The sequence below is a fragment of the Solenopsis invicta genome, chromosome 12 (genome assembly GCF_016802725.1).
Source record: "Solenopsis invicta isolate M01_SB chromosome 12, UNIL_Sinv_3.0, whole genome shotgun sequence".
NCBI lineage: Eukaryota > Metazoa > Arthropoda > Insecta > Hymenoptera > Formicidae > Solenopsis > Solenopsis invicta.
The window spans coordinates 13514835-13538231 of record NC_052675.1 but is presented as its reverse complement, the minus strand read 5'-3'; the positions used below and the strand labels follow the sequence as shown (position 1 = coordinate 13538231).

Genomic DNA, 23397 nt, shown 5'->3' with positions numbered 1-23397 from the left:
AACATAAAGTCTAAAATCGGATCATAAGCGTATTTGAAATTCAATTTGAGATTTTGTTTTGCGTTGGGATATATTTTTAATATCGTCGATATTAGCAATAAAATTCTCAATTAATGCCTTATTAAAGTAAAATATTCGAGATTTATTGAAACGGTCTTATTTATTAACATTCTCGTTTCACGTTTAATTATTTTTTGCATGTAACAACTGTATTATTATAATTGTATTATTGTAAGCTATCAAGCATAGAAATTAGATAAGCAGATTGCGCTACTGAAATGTTCTCTGAACAATTCACACCATTTGTCCTAAATTGACGCTTTTGCGTCATTTATCACATTGCATTTATGTTTCAAGTGATGCGTAACGTTACGTACGGTACCGTAATATTAATCTCGACAGTAAATGATTACGTTATCGTACCGCTTAAGCTGAAGAGTCCGTCTTCTCTGGCCCGTGAATTCGCGGAAAATCAAGGAAAATTACTAGTCTCGGGGGTGAAACTGAGATATCATTTCTTCTCTCTGAGGAAACTGTTAAGCAGCCGTTGATCGTCGACTCGCAGTTCTTTGCACCTCGTGTTTCCATTCCCGTACTTCCGGGAACATTTGTCTCATACTCATAACGTAATAAAGAACAAAGATCGTCCGTACATCGGCAGGATATCGCTGTAATTTCGTTCGATCGATACGTCGCTGTGTAGGACAGGGGGACGTTATTAAAACTCCGAGAGCTTTCCCGTACAAGCGGTGCGAATTGTACAGAAGAAGATATATGTGGAATAAACCTGGATAAATACGATGTTATCACATTGTGAATTGGACATGTTAAACAAAACGTTTTCATTTCATGTATTTGGTTAACTTTGCGTGAAAAAAAAACGTTATCGCCGCAAAAATTCGATACTCGTATATAATGACGTTTTATCACTATACACGTAGAGAAAGAATTAGCTGACAAAGCTAAAATTTAGAAGCTGTTGCAGTTAAAATAAGTCCTTAAAATAGAAACAGATAATATCGTTATTAAAACTTATTTTATGAACTGTTAAAATATACACTATACTACACCGTTTAGAAACATTTGTCCATTTCGTCGTTCTTAATTAAATAATAAAAATTTTGAAGAAAAGTGAATTCTTTAATCTTCCTTCTTAATCTTCATGAGCTACGTTGGGTTTAATAATAATCTTGCTGGTTCAAAATTTCACATTATGTATATATGTATGCAAAAATATATGTAAAGAGGATGAAACTAGTAGAATGGAATTTAGACACATAAAAATGAGATACAAAAATCGGATTAAGGAAATACTTTTTAGATTAGCTAAATCCCTTGTGCTATTTTTTCACAATAGAAACTAATATTTGCAATGAAACTAAAAATATTAGCTAAGATTATACAGGGTGATCCCTAAGTAAAAAATTTAAGGGGATGAAATTTTGAAAATCCAGAAAACGTTTAAAGACATTTTAATTAAATTTGGGGTGCTTACTTGTAGCAAGAATTTGAAAGAAAACAGTGACGTTCTAGTTTTTAATTTCAAAAACTCAATGTGATTACTCATACAAACATTTCTGGTGGATTCAAAAATATTTTATTGGCGCTGAAAAATGTTCTCAACATCACATGTAAGCACACGACATTTAATTAAAATATCTCTAAGCGTTTTCAAGATTTTTAAAATGTTTCTTTTTTTCTCAACTTTGATACTCTGTACTTTGATAAACAAAGCACTTTAGAACATACGTTTAGACTTTTTCTTCATGAAATAAGTCAAGGAATATCTCCTTAAATTTTTTAAACCTAGGATTCACTCTGTATATGCTTCAACGAATGCTTTGAATTTGTTCTAAGGGAAATATCAAGTTCTTTAATTTTTAAGTAAAAATAAAGAAAATTGTACTGTCAAGATACATTTCATTTTCTTTCAACTTAAAGTCCAATTTTGGGAACTCGACTTCGTAAAGGATTCCTTTGATAAAATGGAATTCTCTTGTTTCAAGACAAGAGTGGAAATCTCATAATGCTGCGCCTTTTATTCTATTCTGTGCATTATTCTTCACTTACGAAAAATATGATGCAGAAATACTTCACCGCATCTGTTGGCGTTGTGGCGTACAACTGCGAATCGAATGTTTGCGGTTTCACGTGCGTAAGATATTGAGGAACAGCTGCCTGCACTTTCTTATTTATATACTAAAGTACGCTTTTAATTTGAGTTAATAAATTTGTATTCCGCAGCAAATACATTTTAATCCCCAACTTTTAGCAATAAAAAATTTAGCACAGAAAAGTTTGAAATAGCTTGATATATTGCTGATATATAATATTAAATCATTCGTTCCCGTATTTGGTAATAGAATACGACTGCCCGGAACAAATGTCGCGTACATGAAGTATGCTATTCACGATTATTGCTGCCCGCTAACGTGCTTTGATTTATTCGCGCTTATAGTTTATTTTTACAAACGAATATTGCGTGAGGTACATACGTGCGCCGCTTTCTTTCGGCCGTCCGTGATTGTAAACTTGGAGCTTGCCTAGAAAGAAGTCATCACGATCGTGCGCTTTGTACAGCGAATGTAAAAACGGCAACGGGAGGAAGAAAGGAGCGGTATATCGGTGGAATAGAACGGCGAATAGGGATGAAGCATTAAATCGCGATAACGCGATCGCCATCAGGCCGACTATAAATTACCCAAGAGGGTTGGAGAACACGCGGTTAAATCTAGAAGCCTGTCTGCCGATCGGAAATCCGGTAGAGTGTTCCATTGACCTGCTCTCGGTAGTGCTGCGCTGTTAACACACGTTTCCCGTTATCGCGCCGCGTGATTAATGACGCGCTTTATTAAACCGCATCGTAAGGCGACGACGAGAAAGAGTTAAAAGTCCGCGGACCCATCGCCAGCCGACCAACTTTCGTGCACTCGCTGTCCCTTAAATTATAATAATAGACGAAAGTTATGACAATGAATTGATAATAAGAGAAAAGAGCGAATTCATAGTTGGATAATGCTCGACAGAGTGCCTCGATAATTTATAACTATTACTGCAAAATCGATATTAATTGCAAGTAGAGATTTCCTCTCACCTCGGAAGAGAGTCGAGGTTCTTAAGTACAATCGTTAATCCCCTTTTTCCTCATGAAAAATCGACTTTACAAATTTATCGTTGTTACATAAATCGATCATGCTTTGTCGAAAATTTTGTCGCATGATTGATCGTCATTTGTCAGAACTTATGGATAAAGGAACATCCGGTGACTCTTCTCAACATTCTTTGAAGAAGAAGTTCACTTTAGCCCCGCTACGGTCTCTACAGCAGTTTTCAATTATAAGCTTTTTATTTCGAGGAGAGCAAACGCTTTGTTTAGCGGAAGCGCACTACTGGTAATGCGGAGGAAATCGGGGAAATGACCGAGCACAGAGGATTAAAAAAGAAAGGCCGGTTGAACGTTCGCCGCAAACGCGAGCGTTTGCGGTATGGTGTCACTCTTCCTGCGGCCGAGCTGCAGGCTGTATATTAACTGGCGCAGCGGCGAATCGCAAATCGGAATGCGTTCGACGAAGCGCATTTATCGCGCCATGTTTCCAACGTTCATTACCGATTCTCCGGACGGGGAAATCCACGGCACGCGATCGCGCGGAATAATGATCGACGACAATTTCCAGGGACGAGGTGTTCCGCGCTCATAAGCGAGCGGTTCGCGCGCCCACATGCACACACGCTCGCTCGCTCGCCGAGTCTCAGCGCTAATGCGATACGAGGAGGGGCATTAAACTGCGATAACGCGATCGCCATCAGTCCAGCAATGAATTACTCGACGAACGGGAGGGTAACAGGAAGGCGGTTGTACCTGGAAGCCCGGATGTCCGCAGCTATTCCGTCGGCGTGCTACTCACAATCAGAGTCGAGCTTCGTGTCGACGGCTCTCGTGAAAGAGGAACCGAAATCTCCCCCGTTTCTCATTTCGCATAAATGAGACGGGTCATGCAAGTATGATTTGCGCAAATTTTTCAAGATTCTGAGGATACACTTTAATTGTGATGAAAAAAAGTGCAAGCCTAGGCAATGAAAAGCGAAAGATATCTGATTAGAAAAATTTCCATGTCCGCAGGATGAAATTTCAAATGGAACTTGATTTATTGCACACAATCTTTTGCCCAATAATTTTTATATCTTTTTTTGATGATTTATATTCTTTTTGTGTGAGACAGCGTTTAATAAAGTTTGCGTCATTCTTTTCGCTTTTTTTAATTTTCACAATTTATTTTTAAACAATTCTACTTTATTTTAAATATATATGTAATTCCAATGACAGTATTATTGTATACACAATAATTGCATGTAATAATACTGTTATTGTAATTTTTTAACTAATAATGATTGCAATACTCTGAGAAAGGTATTTGGTATTTGTAACTGTAATCAAATGTAAAAATAATGGTTAAAATGATTATAATTTATAACTATTTTTTCGATGCCAACTACAGATGTTAGGGGAAAGTTGTTGAATATGTATCGGTCTTTTAAAGCGTATATTCAATATTATACAGTTTTACTTCGTATAAGTAATATTTAGTGACAAAAATAAAAAATAAATAAGAAATAAGTGATATAGACAAAAATTTAACAAGTTTTATTTTGTTTTTTTGCATGCTATTGGCATTTTAGAAAATCAAGTATAGTGTCTCATATAAATTTTTCATCAACTTATAATAACTGATAATAACGAATTACGCAATTTTATTTTAAATTGTTATATTTTCATAAAAGAAGGTTTGTTGAAAAATATTTTACATTTATTTTATATATATGTTTACAATTATTATAAATATTAAATTGATATTTTTATAAACTATATAAAGTTTATATCACCACAAAATTTACTATGAAAAAATGATATTAATCTAAGAGTAAGGTAAGATTGATAAATGATAATAGTAAAATTAGTAATTATTATGAATAAAAATATATCAATTACAAAAATAAATTTAAGTTTTATTTCAGGGTTCTTAACTCTTCATTATTATTATTTATTAATTATTGAATATATGACCGTTTTTTGATAAATTATTAATAAAATAAATATTAATTAACGGTTTTTTTATTTTTAAATATTTTAACTCATAAATTGTTATTTTCGAACTCGATACGATTTAAGGAATCACAAGTACACTTTAGACTTTAGACGATCATTTGTAAATCACGTCTTTTGCAGCACGATACAGAAAAACTTATAACAAATTAATTTGTTATTACTGAAAAATTTAACATGTAATAATAGACAGCTGAAGCATTAAATTACAATTTTGAACTTTAATTTGCATCTAAAATAGTACCAAATGCGAAATATAATAGAAAATAGTTTAAGTGGTACACATTTGGCAACTCTCCTCTAATTGCAATCATTCTCTCTGTTACTAACACATTATATGTTATTATTACTAACCTTATATTATTTACAAAATTAATAACTATAAAAATGGAGCTCTTAATTATAATTATTTTAACAATTATAATCGTAAACATCACTTTTTTTTCAAGTGTGACTGCTTGCTAATTAGTTCCCTTTTTACATATAGAGTTTTATGCATTTATTAACTTTTTAACAATTCACCAATTTAGAATACGTATGTAGAATTGCTAATACCGATTCCGCTGGTGCACCTCGCGTTTGTTTAATTCTCGTAGCCGGCTCTGGTACCACCTCCGCATAACAACAATCTGTCAGGAATTAGCCAGGGTAGCTGTGCACGCCAGCGGTGAGCCCCGTCGAGCCAAAGAACCGAAATTTCCCTACCGTGTAGCGCATCCGGCGATACGGCGGCGGCCGGTGAGGTTCGTCGCATTAGCTAGGCAATCGGCCGGCGAAATTATTCATGCTGTGGCATGTTACGACCCGGCCACGTAACACACCATGACACGCGACGTACCTCCGCGAGTCGGTGGCGGACTTCCTGACGAATTGCAATCCACGCCGCGCGCAGGAAAGAGGCAAGGGTCGCCGATCGGAAATTACATTCGTACCGGGGGATCGAGTCTGGTCGGGACTGAGAATTAAGTTTCGATGTTTTTCGTTTGTTCGTCCGGCGGATCGCGCGCGAGGACGATCGATACGAAAGACGTGAGAGAGGAGTTGAAAACCCCCAGTCCCTTCAGCCTAGCAACCGTACCGCGTCTTCTTCGTAAAATGCAAAAGACGCAGAATTCTAAATTATAACATGACACCTGCTATTTCAGCTATTTCCTTTTGTAATCACGGTAAAAACCTGGCTTTTCATATGCAAATACTTATGGATTATATTATGTAATATATGCGGTGGTTTATACACAAAGCTGTTTTTAAGGATTAAACGCGCGGTTGAAAATTACAAAAAAGTTACCGTTTTGCCGTAAATCTCTCTCTCTCCCTGTGTATAAATGAAGGCAAGAGAAGATCGCGAGATGAGCACCGTTTAGCCATTCTTCGGAAAGCGAGTCGTTTTTCTTCCTACTCGTTCATTAGCATTCAACGCGTTACGGATTTTCTTTGTTTTTACCGGGGGAATTATTAGACCAATTAGGGGCGTACAAGCACAATGTGCGGAAGTTGCAGGAACGAACCGTAAAGTTCTACCTTCTCTTTTGAGTGTATTGCGATCGAACGGGCCGAAAGTTTCCATCGCGGTCTTTTGCGCGAAAGTGTTCTCCTAGGATTTCAATTTCCAGGATCATTACCTTCGAACAGCGAACAGGAATTACATCTTTTGCATATAGAAGCTGCAGATAAAATCCGCAGATATTTCTATGGCGTATATCTTATACGCGCCATTTGTTTGCAATTCACATATAAATAGACGCAATTATAGATTTATCATGTAAAAAGTTTATATCTGAAAGAAAATCTTATGTAATGAATCCATTTTTAGCTTTCATCGATTATCCTGCGTGTCGAAACCCAATTACGTCCCATATTTGATAATATATTAGATATATAATAATACATAAAATGTAACAGAAATAATAAAAATCGAATAGTGCAGAAATAAATATAAAAAAGAAAAATCTTAAACAAGATTATTTTATTTGATGATTTTTGAACTACACTTCTTGTTATGCGCTGTGATAATGACGAGGGTGAATTATATATATCACATCCCTACAACCTCTTTTCCATTCTACTTTCCCTTTTATTTTCCACCTCATTTCTCAATATCTCTGCGTAAAGGGAAATCGATTGCAAACGTTGCGATCACACGCATCTCCACGCGGAAATGGGCCGTTGTGATATTTCGGTGAATTTGAGCGGGCTGTAAAATAAATTCCAGCACGAGAGAAAATAGAACCGTGCGTACCGATTCTATTTTCACTTTGGAACTTTTCAATATTCGCCGAACGGTCCATGTGATTGTAACATACTATCTCAATATTTTATAGTCAACGGATGTAACATTTTCAAAAAAGTATATGTATGCGAAACACGCCTGCGAATAATAAAATAGTTTGCATTAAATAAAAAAGCTCTCAATCACAACACAAACTTGTAATTATTTAACCTTTAATGCTCACATTTCAATAAAGTACTATAATGTCGGGCGTAAACTTTTAATTGTTAAAAAAAAATTACTAAACATTCTTTAAATAGTATAAAACGTAAATTAATTTTATGTTATGTTGAATTTTAAACTAAACATAGCAAAAAATTATTGAACTAATAGAAATGTAAAAAAATGACCTTTTTTTTTGCTTAAAAAATCACAATTTTTTAGTTTATTATTATTTAAAAAAAAATTTAAGGTATAGTTTTCAGATATAGCACTAAAAGAAAAAAATCAGTGTCATAGTACATGTTTTAAAAAAAAATATTCATTTTGAGGTATAAGAGAGTAATATTTGAGAAAATAAATTGACTAAAATAAACTGACACGTTCCGGGGAGCAAGCAATACTTTTGCATAGAAAGAATTTAGAACTGTCGATATGTGGTGACAGAAGTCCAATATTAAAATAATAACGTAGGAAAAATTTAGCCAAAATTTTTGTTGAGAGTCACATAGACCCCAGTGACCGTTAAGATTTAATAAATAGAAAAATAATAAAATTAATAATAAGTGAGATAAAGATACATATATACATATATATGTATATAATGTGTGTGTGTGTGTGTGTGTGTGTGTGTGTGTAAATAGGAAATATGTAAATTACTTTATTATAATTATGACTGCATCTTATTATTACGTGAATGTTTTTCTAACTATCATTAGCATAAAATTCTCTCGGAAAACACTGTGTATTGAAGATGTATACAACAAGATATAGTACACAATTTAACATCTGAAAATAATTTAAAACCGATAAATTGATTGTTTCTGAGATTTCCTTTCAACGAACGACCACGGCTGCACACTGCACACAATGCTCCGAATTAAGAGAGATATCCAGCGTGCCGAAAATACCGTCCACTATCCCACGGCCTTCACATTAGGGTCAGTTGGTCATCGGTGCAGCATTGTGCCGGGAGTACTGAAATTAGTCCACCGCGATACCGACCTTGTAATCCGCGCAGAAACGCGCCGAAACCGTGAAACAATATAGTTAACCATTTCCTCCCTCTGCCCTTCGATAACAACATTCCAGCGTATAGTCTGTACAAATGGGTCAATAGGTGAGACGCATAGAACGTACGTCGAAGTGACCCAGATCGGCGGAATAAGGCGGAATAAGCGGTCGTGCAACGGCCGCACGATCAATAGCGCACAATCTTGACTTAGAAAACCTACAATGTCAGCGAAGGAACTGAAGAAAGGCGGCACTAAACTCGGCGAGTAAGACCGTTTGCGGCATTGAATGCCTTTGGCACCTTTTTTTCGCGAGCCGCGCAGATTTTAAGCAATCGCGACAGGGTTGAAAGGCATTTGCTTGATGATACTTGAGCCGACACTTCAACATATCTCGCGATGGAAATCGTAAGTTTCGATTACTAGTTTTTACTGTATATAAGATATTCGGTAGTCTCGAGATTTAATTTTATTGGTAAGTCGGAGCAGAGAAAGAAAGGGAGAGAGAGAGAGCTCAGAAAGCCGATCTTTTCCTTCTTAGCTCTTGGATTATGAGGGGAATCTGGTAGTTGAGAAATTAGATACGTATTTAGACTTGGAACCTTCATTGTTATCGAACCATGTCAAGATTTACTGCCAATCTTCTTCGCAATGGTTTTGTCTCTACGACCCTCATTCATTTCGATTACACCGTTCGATCAAAGTTGAAGTTTTTTCATCAGTAAAAATGAAAAAGCAAAGGGGAAAACGGGTGGGGATTAAGACGTTTCGTTGATTTCTTTCGCTGAACAACAAAAGAAATAAAGAGAATAAAAAAACAGAAAATATAAAATTTGTGGTAATAAATATGGTAATAAATAAAACAGAGTTTTAATTAATCCAAGATCTTGCACAAAAAATTCATACTCTTCTTTTAAAGTAAGGGAAAATTATTGAATGTATACTGGTCTGCTACAGCGTATCTCTTCAATAATTTACATTTTTACTTCTTAAGCAACATTTAGTGATAAAAATAAAAAGTAAGTAAAAAATAAGTAATATAGATAAAGATTCAACAAGTTTTATCTTGTTTTGTGTATATTAGCATTTAAAAAAATCAAGCATATCTGTTGTAAATTTTTCATCAATTTGTTTAACTAATAATAATCATGTAATTTTATTTTAAATTATATATTTATAAAAGAAGATTTGCTGAATATTTTACATTCATTGTATATACAATACTTATTTACAATTATTGTATAAATTACATCAATGTTTATAACCTATCAAGTTTCCTTTTTAACTTGTATTACCACAAATTTCATTACAATACAAATGATACTAATGTGAAATTGATAATAGTACAACTAATAATTGCTATAAATAAAAAAGATATGTTAATTATAAAATTCAAGCCAGTTTTATTTTGGTGCTCTTTCCTTGTCATTGTTGTTATTTATTAATTATTGAATATCTGATTGTTTTATTGATAAATTAATAAAACAAGTATTAGTTAATGCTTTCTTATATTTTTAATTATTTTAATTCATATTCTTATTATTTAAATTCGATCTTTTCAAAGACAATAGATTTAAGAAACAAGTACGTTTCAAGTGTTCGGTTTTCTAAACATTTTGCAGTATATTACAGAAAAGTTGGTAACAAATTAATTTGTTATTATTAAAAGGTTTAACACATAATAATAAATATCTGAAACCAGCTCCAATATCAAGCTCCAATATCAAGCTCCAATTTTGAACTTTAACTTGTATCCAAATGCAAAATGTAATAAAAAATAGATTAAATGGTACGCATTTGGCAACTATCCTCTAGTAGTAATACCACACATGCGATTTGAATTAATTCTGTTCGGGTATCAGGGGAGTATATGCAGAGAGCTTTCGAAGATTTGAATCGCTCAGTTGTCTCTCGAGTTCAGTCAACGTTCTGTCATAGACATTCGCATTCGAATTAGGAGAATCCTGAATCAAGTCCCCGACCATTACGTGAACGGAATATTTCCTGCTTAAGCGCACAGTTCCGTGACACAGTGACGAACATAAACAATCCATATCGCGAAACATGGAAACGGCATAACGGGGACCGACTGTTTATTGATTCTGCAAGTTCGCATCACTCTTCTTAGTGATGTTGTTAATCCAAAAAGCAAATGGGTAGATCGAACGCGCTCCAGTGTTATACGAGCATCGTATAACGCTGGATAGTTGTTTATTAGTTTCGCAAGTTCAGCCTTGCTCGCCTAAGTAATGGTTAATGTGGCAAGCGTAGACTACATAGTTAAATATTCTCATCCCCTCCGTGCGCGAGATGTATGTACGCGATGAAAGATAAGTGGCGCTTTAAAATGCGCGTTTGCCATTTATTACGTACATATTTTGCCGGTGGAGATAAAAATATTTCATTAAACGTCGCTCTTCGAGCTAATAGACCGCGGCGAGAGGAGTTTAATAGAGTGGCTCGAGCACTTCGGGGTTTAAAACGGCGTACCTCGACCGCGCTTTTAATTATCGCGTATCGATTTTTAATACTCTCACGACACGCTGCGCGCATTTGGGCGATTTATTATACCGGTAACCCGGTAATTTCGGAGCCGGCTGGATCCCGTCGCAAATACCAGTCCGCACAAAGCGTACGCGGCCGTGGGTTGGTTCACAAAGGGCCGCGTATATATTCTGGGTCAGGGTCTCTCAAACTGGGTTGACTCCCCGTCACCGTGTATGTCCGGGACGTGCGAAAGCGCCTGAGACGATTCTAGAAAGGTCGCGCCATCAACTTGCGATCCACGAGATCCTCCGTGTGCCTCGGTTCATCCCAAATTTTCCGCGATCGTAAAGTCGCGGTAACGGGGCCATTAAAAGCGCGCGTGAACTCGAACCGTGCGATCGCGGAATTATCGACGGCATGAAAGGCCGCATTGCAGGAATGGTCTGCGCTTTTCCACGCACCTCGGAAAAATCGGTCGATGCAAACCGCAGCGCACGAGATGAAACGGTCTCCCGCACAGGAGTCAGTAAAATAATACAACTTGGTTAAAGAAAAAAAAATATATAAAATAAAAACTTTTTTAAAATATAAAATAAGAAAGAGGTCATGAGAAGTTATTTAAAATAATAAATTTAATAATTAAATAATTATTTTATTTTAAATAATATTATTTTAAATACGAATGACCCCTGTTTTCGCGCGACGAGACAGTGAGATGTCGTCGTAATGAGATATTTAGTAGAGATTAATGAACGAGATACTCGAGATACTTATAATTACGAAATGCGATAAATAATTTTTTCGAGCTAGGGTAGAGTCGACGAATGTGTACTACTTAATTATATTTTTTAGTATATTTGCCACTTGGCATTAATGTAAATGCTGGAAATTGCAATTTAATGTTTCAGCTACCTATTATAACAATATAATAACTTGTCACTAATAACAAATTTATTGTAAATCTTTTTACAACACGTTGCAAAAGGTACGATTTATTAGACAATTAATCGCCTAAATTATACTTGCAATCTCTCCAACGTATCTGCAATGTATGAATTAAAATAATTACAAATATAAGGCATCATTAACAAATATTTATTTTAATAATAATGGATTAAAACAAAATCAAATATTTATTAATTTATTAATAAATAATAATAACAAAATATAAGGATGTTGAAATAATGCTGACCCAAATTTATTTTTGTATTTAATATTTTTTTATTCATATCAACTATTAGTTTTACTATTATCACTTATCGGTTTTTACATTAATATCATTTATTATAATACAATTTATGTGATAGTATACAATTTAAGAAACTTGATTTTATGAAAATATTGATTTAATCTTTATAAAAATTGCAAATACGTATATATTACGAGAGTAAAATATTCAATAATAAATCTTTTTTCATTAATATATAAAAATTCAGTATAAAATTGCACGATTATTAAATTACATTGATCAAAAATTAACATCAGTTGTGCCTGATGTTTTTAGAAGTATTATCAGTACTCATAAAATAAAATGTAACCTGTTAATTTTTTATTTCTACCACTCATTTCTTATTTATTTTATATTTTTGTCACAAAATGTTGGTTACATTTAAAAACATAAAATATCAACGCGGTACAATTTACGCTACAAGTGAGCATTCGACGACTCTCTCCTAATACGTGGTACAATTTTGGTCTCTGAGAACCGCTGTCCTAGAATACACACGCAAGCGTTATGCGTGGGTGGAAGGGTAATAACTACGCTACGAAACTTGCCCGTCAGGCGCAATGAACAACGTGCTGTTAAATCGTGCCATTAACGTTCTAAGGACGCGTGTCATCGTGTCACCGAGGTACATTCAGCAGGATGAATGGAATTTTTTTTGTCACATTCGAAAACTGAAACGGCTTGCTCGAATTTGCGTCATGATATTTTCACGTTTTGGTTTTAGTCTCTTCAATTCGAATTGTTCTTGCGTGAAATAAACATGAGTTTTTTTCTCATCCATTTGGCAAGCTACAATATTGATGCAGAAACAAACTAACTGAAAAATAGAAGCACGCTCTCGTTAAATTTAACATGCAAAATTATTTGCATGTTAAATTTAACAAGAAACTGACAGCCGATTTATGAAAATAACTAATTGCTGTCGATACCACTGATATGTCAAAGCAAATGGAAAACACTTGTGAATGCTGCTGCTGCTGCTACTACCTAACCAAAGCAATAAATTGCAAATCAAAATGCGTTATTTTCTTATTGTTATTTACAAAAAAAAAAAGATTTACATTTTAATGGCGCGGCTCGAAGGGCTTGACTTCTGAATTGCCGCGGCAACAATGGTACGAAAAGTAACACGCGGAAATAATTCCGCCCATTCGTCAGCGGCGTCGCTTGCTGAACAGCTCCTTCCAAATGCATGAGATTGAAATTGAAAATATGTAGATTTCACGCGCGCCACGCGATATAGACACGTTCGTGTAAAGCGTGCGAACGGCGATGTGTTCGCGTGACTGGCTATCGATCAAATCACTTGAAAATCGGTGCCGAAAGTAAATGATGCATTATCCATTCCAAGGTATGCATGTGTACGCGCGTGAAGAGAGAGAAAGGAAGAGAGAGAGAGAGAGAGAGAGAGAGAGAGAGAGCGCCTTTCGAAACACACAGACAACTGGCTCGGAAGCCATTTTCGACATGTGTTATATGTAAAATTATGTAGATTTGTCTGAATTTGATAAGTTTCTTAGAGCCTAGTGCAACTTCACAAGAATTCTAATTAACGTAATCGCGTCAACGTCTCACTTGAATTATGGACGAGGCGCAACGAACTTCTTCATTGGTTCCCTAATCGAAACATAGAAGATTCCAGTTAAGCGCAGCTGTTATAAATGTTAACGACGGAAAATTATTGCATTCGCAGGTACGCGTGACGACGAGTGGGGTAACTTATGAGGCGGGACGATTGATTGATCCGAACATGTATCAACGGAAACCAGGCTGGCTCGTTAAAAAGCTGTAAATTACGAAACGCTTCCTATCGTGTCATTAAGTGTCGTGAAACTCGTCAAAAACGTCGTCGCGCGTTGTAATCAGTAACGTATACTTTCCTCTACATCGTATAATCTGTTATGCAAAGCTTGCGCAAGATTAATTTCTTAACGACTCGGGAATGTTAACGCACTCGGCCCATATTCGTGTAACGAGCTCCTTTTTCTTTATGCAAAATCAGGAGTACGTATAATGCACGCGATTTAAGCGGCAGATTTCAATCATACGTTTACGTTATCTGGCCATCGCGATTGAGCGATACGCGAAGGAAATTAATGGGAAAATCTGAATGGAAACTGAGATACATGTAATGAAAATCACACCCTGCTCGCTGGTGGATCATTTGCACGGCGAGCACGATCTTCATTCACCTGTCATCACCGCGCCATTCATCTTTATCAGGTGCTTACGGCTCGTTATCGCACATGGCAAGGTCGCTCTGTCGCGTATTTATTACCAGGGGAAAGGGGAGGAAGAGGGTAAGCGAAGAAGGGGCTTTCGACCTTCGGAAAGTTTATGACAGTTTCTCGCACACGTGGGAATACAAGTGGTCCGTTCGTCCCCGACGAGATAAGATTCGCGAAGCGTTGTCAGCCCAGAACGGGGATGGCTCTACGCGTGTATAATCCGTTCTCTCTCCTGACATATCTCTCGAAATCCTGTTACGTCAACCTCGCGTAAGCGCGTTCGTATTTTCACGCGTCTACCCTCTCGCGCCGGTTTTCCCTCGAACGAACCGTTCGTTCTTCTTCCACGCGAATGAATATTTCACACGATCGGGCGACGCTAAGTATTCGCGTTACGGTGAATATCGCTTGCTAACAATAAGCTGATTACGCGCAAGTGAATATTAATTGCGCACTAATTACGTGCCGGGTAATGGAGGCTTTTTCACAGGCGCGGAAAAGGCACTCACGTTTTAATTCACGTCACGTGGAACGCGGATAAGAGATCCGCATCTAGTCTCGTCTCGTCACGATTCTTTTTAATAATAATTAAAAAAAATATCTACACGGAATAAGTCACTTACCGGGTGTTACATTTGGAAACGGCTGGCCTGGCAACGACGGTGGATGCTCGTCCTCGGGCGAACGTTCGGACGCGTATCCCTGATCCTGCGGTTCGCCGCTCAGTTTGCTCAGCTTCAGGTCGACGCACTTGCCAAGCTGCTGGCGATGCTTGAGCAGCTCGCAATCGGGCTTGTGAATCTTCATCAGCAGGTCGTCGTTGACGTTGGTGTTCATTATGCACGGCTGCGAGGACGACGAGTTGGACGACTGCAGGCTCCTGCCGCTGTTGTTTCTGCCGTCCTGCTTGCGTTTCGGCAGCGTGCCGACTAGGTCGAGGTCCGAGTTCCGTTGGCATCTGTCCTCCGAGGACACGCCGCGGCCACCGTATCTCCTGCCGGAACCGACCAGCACGGTCTCGGCGCTGCGATTTCTCTTGACCGAGTCGTAGTTACCGTGGCGGGTTCGCACGAGGTCGAGGTCGCTCTGTTGATATCTGAAATCAGTCCAGGGATCGTTCGCGATTAATCTTCCACCGAAGGAGAGGGAGATCCGTCTGCGCGCTCGCGATCTCCGCCGGAAGCAGGAGCCATTTCGAGCGCTGAGAGAGTCGATGGGAGAACTATTTTCTCTCATACTTTAAAATGCGAGAAGTTCGCCGCGCGTGCGAAGGGCACATCAAGTTCGAAGTTAAAACTTGGGTGGGTTCGCGTTTGATATGAGAGTATGCGCGACCGGTCGATCGATCGACGGAGATTCAAGTCCAAACGGGACATTCTCGGAATTCTCCAAATTGTCGTGCCTCTGTCCGTGCTCTGTCGATCCTCAATAGTCTCGCGACGAAATGGTGCATGCGGGGTCGCGCGTAAGTGAAGAGAGATAGATTTCAGGAATTTATTAAGGATAATTAATTCGAAGAGAAGCTACATATTGAATGTCCAATTCGCAATCGTCGCATCGTATTTCCCTGTAATATGACTATGAATAGTTATGGATACTTGGTTATCACGTACCTCCAAGGATCGTTCTCGTCCAGAGAATCCTGCGATCGGTGCTTAACGAGATCCAAAGTGCCGGTCGGTCCGCTATCCGAGAAGTGCACCCCTAATGAGCGTTTCTTGTGTGGTAACGTCCCGCTGAAATTTCCGCCAACATTTTCGGACGAAACGTTATTGTTGTCCCGTTCATCGTCGTCCAGCGCATCTTTATCGTCCAAGTGATTTGGCAGCGAACCGCAAAATTTGTATCTGCGCATAGAGAACAGATAATTGAGTAATTCTTTTAGATCCTGGACATGAAATGGTAACACAGGTGCATGGTTTTGAGGTTTGGAAAACAAGAATAGTTTTTTGTAACTTTTTGTGCGCTGAATTCGACTTTGCAAGTAAAAATATTCTATCACGTCAAGTTTACAAAAGAAATGGAGCTGAAAATCTTCAAAAAAGCGTTTTAGAACGTTTTTGAAACTTCGTAAACGATAAAGCACGTGTTTTATAGACTTCAAAAAGGGCTCAAATTAAGAATGTATCGGACATGTAATCTTTGCAAAGTAAATAAAATTTGGAAATGTGTTTAATATTAATATTTCAAATAAAGTATATACGTATAAAAATTGTATGAATATGATTATATTTTAATTTAATAACATATATTTATAGTTTAATTACTCTATGTTATTAAAAATTAAATTAACTTTTACATTAAGAAAAATCTCATTTTTTTTGTGTAAGTACTTTAAATATTCAAGATTATTTATACAAAGTTTTTATTGTGATTGTTTAGTTATTTTGTAAATAACTAAAAAAATTTCGTTTATTTTACAGTACTGATTTCTGCATCGCAATAAAATTTTATATAAATTATCTTAAATATTTAAAGTGCTTAAGTAAAAAAATTTAGATCAATTTCTTTCATTATTTCTTATTTCATTATTAATTATATTTTTATTAGAACACACGTCTACTTATTGAAATAATTTTTTATCCAGATAGAAAATCGCCGCCAAATTTTTTCTAGGAACTACTTTTAAATGCAATAAAAAGCAATTTGTAATTTTTTTAAAGTTTTAAGAAAAGTCCTATATATCTCTAATGCTTGAACATTGTACTTTAATATAAAAATAGCGAATTATTTACCGCAAGTATTATCGCACATTGCGTTTTGTCTTTAGAGACTGGTGTACATACGTTCGCAGGATAAAATATAACGATTGCCTTATCGTAGTTTACTGTACAATTATTGCACATAATAAACATAATTTCAGTAATGGATTCAACATATGGATAATAAAAATGTTTTCTTGTATTTTTTGAAAAACAACCATTTACCAAAAATTAACTATATAATTCTAATAAATAACTTTTTAACGAAACATGATCTTTTATTCCTATATTGATTTCACTATTGAAATTTTTATAACTCTGCGATAATTTCGCATTGGAACTGCACGGGGCAATTCTACTTGACACACGTGAGTGTGATATAGGTACACTCACTCCTGAAAAGCGCTCGAATATCCGATATTATTATATTTTTATATTAAAATACGATGCTCAAGTTAATTTGAGCTTTTTTCGAAATTTCTCGCATATCGAGTTCGTCAACTACGATTTTTTATAAATAATAAAAAACGCTTTTTTATGAGTTTTAACCACATTTTTCTTGTAAACCTAACGTGATAGAGCACTTGTCCTTATCGATTTGGCGCAAATAAAAATATAGAATCTACGGGAAACTAAAAGTCTTCTTTTCCAAACCACGGAAAAAAAGTGAAATATTTGAGACCTGTGTACTTAGTAAGAAGTTAAAAGATGCATGTACCATTAAAATACTCGGTTAACTTTCTTTGAGAGTATTACTTCGTGTGATGTGTTCTGCACGTTAGATCGTTTGCGTAACTCGAGTCACTTTATTTCTCGCTTCATTACAAGTATAAAAGAAGATGAAAGTGTCGAGAAGGAAACAAGTTTCGTAAGACGGAAGCACGCGTTTCGCGTAACAAGCTGCCGTCAGAAAACGTCAAATTCTATAGAAAAAATTACTTTACGGTAATTTACATAATCCGCCGTTCACATCATTCGTACATTATTTCGTTGGTATAATGGAGATGCGAAAGATCGTTTTGTACGACTTCGACCGTTTCCTCGTATACGTAACGAAACGCGCGAAATGCGATACGAATGTAAATTCGCGTGCGTGAGAGAGTGCACACTCTTGTTTAAACATCATTGCTACGCTCGCAACGTCGCGTCGGCTTGAACGAGGGGCGGGCAAAAATGAAATGAAATAAAAGCATTTAAAAGCGATATATATGAAGTGCATTCGATGCGATGGGAAGAACTTCGGCGTGACAGCACGTTCGCGCGCAATGTGACATACGTGACACTCGAAACAAGATGAAATCGAGTGCATGCCGGAATAGAAATATCGGTGGATGATATTCGTAAGATATCTCGCCGTTTCGTCCATGCGCGCGAACATGTCGATAGATTAAGTTCGCTGCGTGTACTTTCGATACAAATATTACAGGTAAATAATCTTTCAATCCATTGGAAACAATGACGAAGTTGAATTCAGCTTGGTCTAAGCACAAGTCTTAACGATATACAATACTTTTTCTCTTTCTTTACTAAAAAAAAAATAGGACGAGATGTCACGCAATATCAATATTTTCCCTTTTTTTTTTAGATACTCTGACAGAAGGAAAATGCTTCTTGTCTGCAATGATAAAAGTTGTACGACTCTTCTTATTTATTCTTCGCCGTTACGTCACTCTCTAGGATTGTTGAAAAATAAGTTCGGGGAGAATGACATAATGGTCGTAATGTCACTTGACAACGTTTCATATTTACTTTGCGATCGTGTTTGCATGCGTCTCATAAAACACCCTACGTGACAACGGACCGTACTGGGAACGGTATAGGAAACTTTACTAATAATTCGTACGTGACATCATCCGCCGTAGTCCGCTTTCACGCCCGGTGGATAGGCGAGCGCGCGCTTGCCTCTGCGCAAACCTCCGTGGCATGCATAAGCGCACAAGCGCGCAGAGCATCTGACCTTTCACCGGTCTATCCACTTACTTCGACCTCTCGCGTCGTGGATACCTCGGTGTGGGGCCTAAAAATTCTATCCGGTCATAGAGCAATGATACAAATAACAGTCTTATAATGCAATTCCTGACAACTACAGACGTGAGGAGAAACGTAATGTTAAAATAACTCTGTATTAAAATTCAGAGAAACATTCCGTTATAAACTCGCGATACTATACGACCTTTCACTTATCTCAATTTAATTCAGCTCCTTTTATCGTGATCCTCGTTAATGGATCAAAAGTTTATTTTCTTATTGTAAACATAGAAATCTGCAAGAATATCTTCTTAGAAGTGAAGTATATAATCATTATACTAAGATTAAATAAATCTTCTTGTATCTATTATTATTTCTGTATCTAGTATTTCGGTATCTTATATTTATTATTTGTGTATTTCCAAGGCACTGTGTTATTTATATTATAAATGTATTTACGGCAATGTTTTTGCTTCACTGTAATCCCATTAATCATTTTATTCACTTTATGTCTGTTTTATGAAATTTAGAATTTAAATGAAGGACAATGTATGTGTTAAACTTTTGTTGAATATATTTTTAGATACGTTAAACATTTGTTACATGTACTTTTGGAAACGTTAAACTTTTCGCTGCATGTAGTTTTAAATACATTAAACTTTTATTGCATACAATTTTGGGATAATTACCCCGATTATTTATCCAAATTTTATTCAAATACATTTTGTGATATTCAAATATATTTGATATGGCTTGTCGAAATCTTTTTTTGTTAGAATACACTTGGCTAATTGTATTGATATCATATTTATTTTTGACCAGTTAACGTTAAATAAATAAAATTTTTTACTTTTATTGCCTATACTTTAGAAGATAGATCTTTTCAAAGTCCTTTTTGTAAAGATATATTTCTTATTGATCTAGTATTCTTTGAACATTAGAATAACTCCAGGATATATACCGCCTAATAGAAACTTTATTCATCAAGTATTATTTAATGTGCTTAAGAAAAATTAATTATACCAATAAAAATTTTATACTGTCTACTCCTATAAAAAATTAGAAATATGAAATATTAATTTTCTTACATAATAAAAAAAAGAAATTTTAAAAAATCTTATGGAGCGTCTGCATTATGGTATTAATCCCGTGCGCTAAAAATAACGTGTACAAAAAGATGAGACGTACAAAACATCAAACTGAACAAAGAATACAAGAGTTAAATACTTTTATTTTGCTATATTCGATTTTTTACTATCCCTCTACACTTACGTATCACGAAATAACCGCTAAGTCTTATGTACTCTTTACAATAATCATTTCACGTAAGTTACAATACATGATTACGCTACTTACTACATTGACAAATCGATTCAACAGTCAAAAATTGAAATCGCAACGCAATACTAATAAAGACACATAACAGCATGGTTGCATATAAATTACTCTATAATAATTCAATTTTAAGAAGGCGTTGATATTAAATATGCAACACAAACCGCAAGATTTCGTCTTAAAACGTTTTTTTCAAGTCCACGGAAAAAAAATCTTTTTAATAACATAACTAAAATGTGATCTGATATTTCAAGGCTTAAGCAAACAAGTAACAAACGGAGCGACGATTCCGCTTACGCGTATTACCGGTGTTGTCACTGACGGGTTAGACAACAGCACTTACGCAAATGAGATCAGGAAGCACGCTGCCGCCTTTTAATATTCCCTCCCCGCAACTGCTCTTTTAGCCCACATTACCCTTATTCCTCCCGTCTCTACTCCGTCCCCGTGTAAACGAGGGTTTAATGGAAGCCGTCCTGGTTCAGCGACTAGCCTCGACCTTAGAGGTACTTTAAATTATCTCGCGGCCGGCAACTTGTTATTACTGGAGGCGTCGCGCCGCTAACCCCATTGTAGGGTTGCTCTTGCAGTCGCTGCAAGAGAGAACTATGCGCCCCGGAGACGCTGATGCAAGTGGGTTCTCTGTTTTGTACGTCGCTGCAAGATGCAGAACGGCTTCCGCGACAGTAAAGTTTCCCAGTTCTCTCCTTTTACTTTAAACGCACTACCGTTACTTTAAATATCGTGTTTAATTCAATTGTGTTGCAAGAGACAGAATTTAGCAGAGCTATAGCAGATCTCAAATATTTTTAGTTAAAGCTATATAATCACTGTTAAAAGTATTTGTTAATATATCATTAAAATATATTATTCATTATTTCTGTAATTATTAACTAATTTCCGAGGGGAAATTCACAGCCGGCATTGGTGTACAAAATTTCGGCAGTGGACTGCCGAAAAAAGTAAGCAGTGATCTATAATATTGACGGCATTGTCGTCAGTGGTTGGGGAGTGGTGAGCTCACTTCAGAGTCGGTTTTTCGATCATGGGGTTGAGCACAAAAATTTTTGAATACTTCGGGAAAGCTTTAGAATTCTTGTGCAGGCATTGGCGTATGATAATGGGCACGCGGTAGTGTTCATAATTGCATGGCATTGCCTTAATTTTAATATAGGATTGACGGCATTGTAGGCATTGACTAACAATAAGCATTGTCGGCAGTGTACAAAAATGTCGGCAGTGTTTTACAGCAATGCCAAAAATCGGCATTGGTGTACAAAATTTTGGGTTGTGAATTCCCCCTCGCTAATTTCTTAAAAAAATGAGACAAATATGTTCAAAATATAAATTCATATATTTATATACGTGAAAAATTAATTAATTAAAATACGACAATTTTTTTATTCACATTGTGTCTTGAACATGACAAAATGTGATGAAATAAAGGCTTACAAAATGCAGGAAAAGATAGATGTCAGATTAAATATCGCAAGATATCTATATATCAAGAAAAATGGTCCGGAGTTCGAGAGAACTTATTAAAGTTATATTAACGAGGCGTCTGTCCTTGACGGATTCGCTAATAGTTTTTAGATGGTATACCGCGCGCGACCGGCTACAGTGAGATCACCGTCAGTCATGCTTTCATCTTCACCCAGCCCGTTATTACGACGAATGTACGACGAGGCACAAATAATTATTAATTTAATAACAGGACGCGCGACGTGCGCGGCCGACTCGTTTTCTGCCAATTTATCATCGTCATTTATCACCGTTATCAATGTCGAATGTAATTCACCTTCGAATTAACGATTTCGGCCATTGTCGGCCACACGGCTTATTTCGCTTTAGCTGGTTAAGCGTATAGGCGTAAAGGGATATTGCTGGAGTACACGGCGTCATGTTTTCACGACAACCTTGTTATTGCTTAATCGTCTTATGCAGCTTAGCACACATCAGTACACAACACGTTCAACTCCACACCGATGAGAGATCCTAATAGAATCAAAGTGAAGCGGGATTTCGCACGTTTTTCCATCTAAAAGTCTCTCTCTCTCTCTCTCTCTCTCTCTCAACAACATCTCGTCTTCTTCATAGTTTTAATTAGCATGTGCTTCCAAATTAAAGATCTTTATCACTTGGCAAGTAATCTTATTCACGGCTAAATATAGCCACTCATGATTTATAAGGAGATACTACCTCGTAATCCTCAACGGAACAATCAAGAAGACAACTTCACAAGAAAGTAACCCAATCGATCGATTTGCAATCAATCCTAGTCGGTCTCGATATATATTCCAATTTTTCACGGAAATTATTCTTTTTATTTGTTTTACTTTTTATTAATGGGTATAGATTACTGTATTTAACTTAAGTGATCTCTTGGCGACTCTTTTGATTTTTCAGAAGCTATTACGAATTAATATTATGAAAGAATCGATCAGTTAAATTAAATAATAAGTTTGTTTTATTATTAGTTACGAATGATATTCCATTTTGATTGACGATGTCATGGTATTCATTAAGATATAGTTTCTGAATGTCCTCGTTTGGCGCCATCGTATACACTACTATAATTTATTATTTTATTTATTTTATTTTATTAATGAGTGTAAATTATCGTATTTAATTTAAGTGATCCCTTGGCGGCTCTCTTGAATATTCAGCTATTACGAATTAATTACTATCAAACTGTCAATTAATGAGTCAGCTTTGTTATTAGTTACAAATATCATGACATGCCATTTTAATTGACAATTTGATGGTATTAATTTATGTGCCAGTTCCTGAATGTCCTTGTTTTGTTAAAATGCTGACGTTACAATATTGCGTTTTCTGTTATAGGTCAAGTCTTTTCCAAGATAGTTTTCAATTTTTTCCATTTAATCTTCAATTTTTTATTTACAG

The 23397-nt window shown here is 36.1% G+C and overlaps 1 protein-coding gene across 1 annotated transcript in view; it reads right to left on the bottom strand.

The window, feature by feature from the left end:
* LOC105198205 overlaps window positions 1–23397 on the bottom strand; it is a 153298-nt gene that overhangs the window by 26096 nt on the left and 103805 nt on the right. Inside the window, exons 3-4 of the mRNA XM_011164856.3 lie at window positions 16099–16332; window positions 15109–15581 (exon numbers count right to left, since the gene is read on the bottom strand). Coding sequence (XP_011163158.2) covers window positions 15109–15581; window positions 16099–16332 — 707 coding nt within the window. The remainder of the gene's footprint in view (window positions 1–15108; window positions 15582–16098; window positions 16333–23397) is intronic.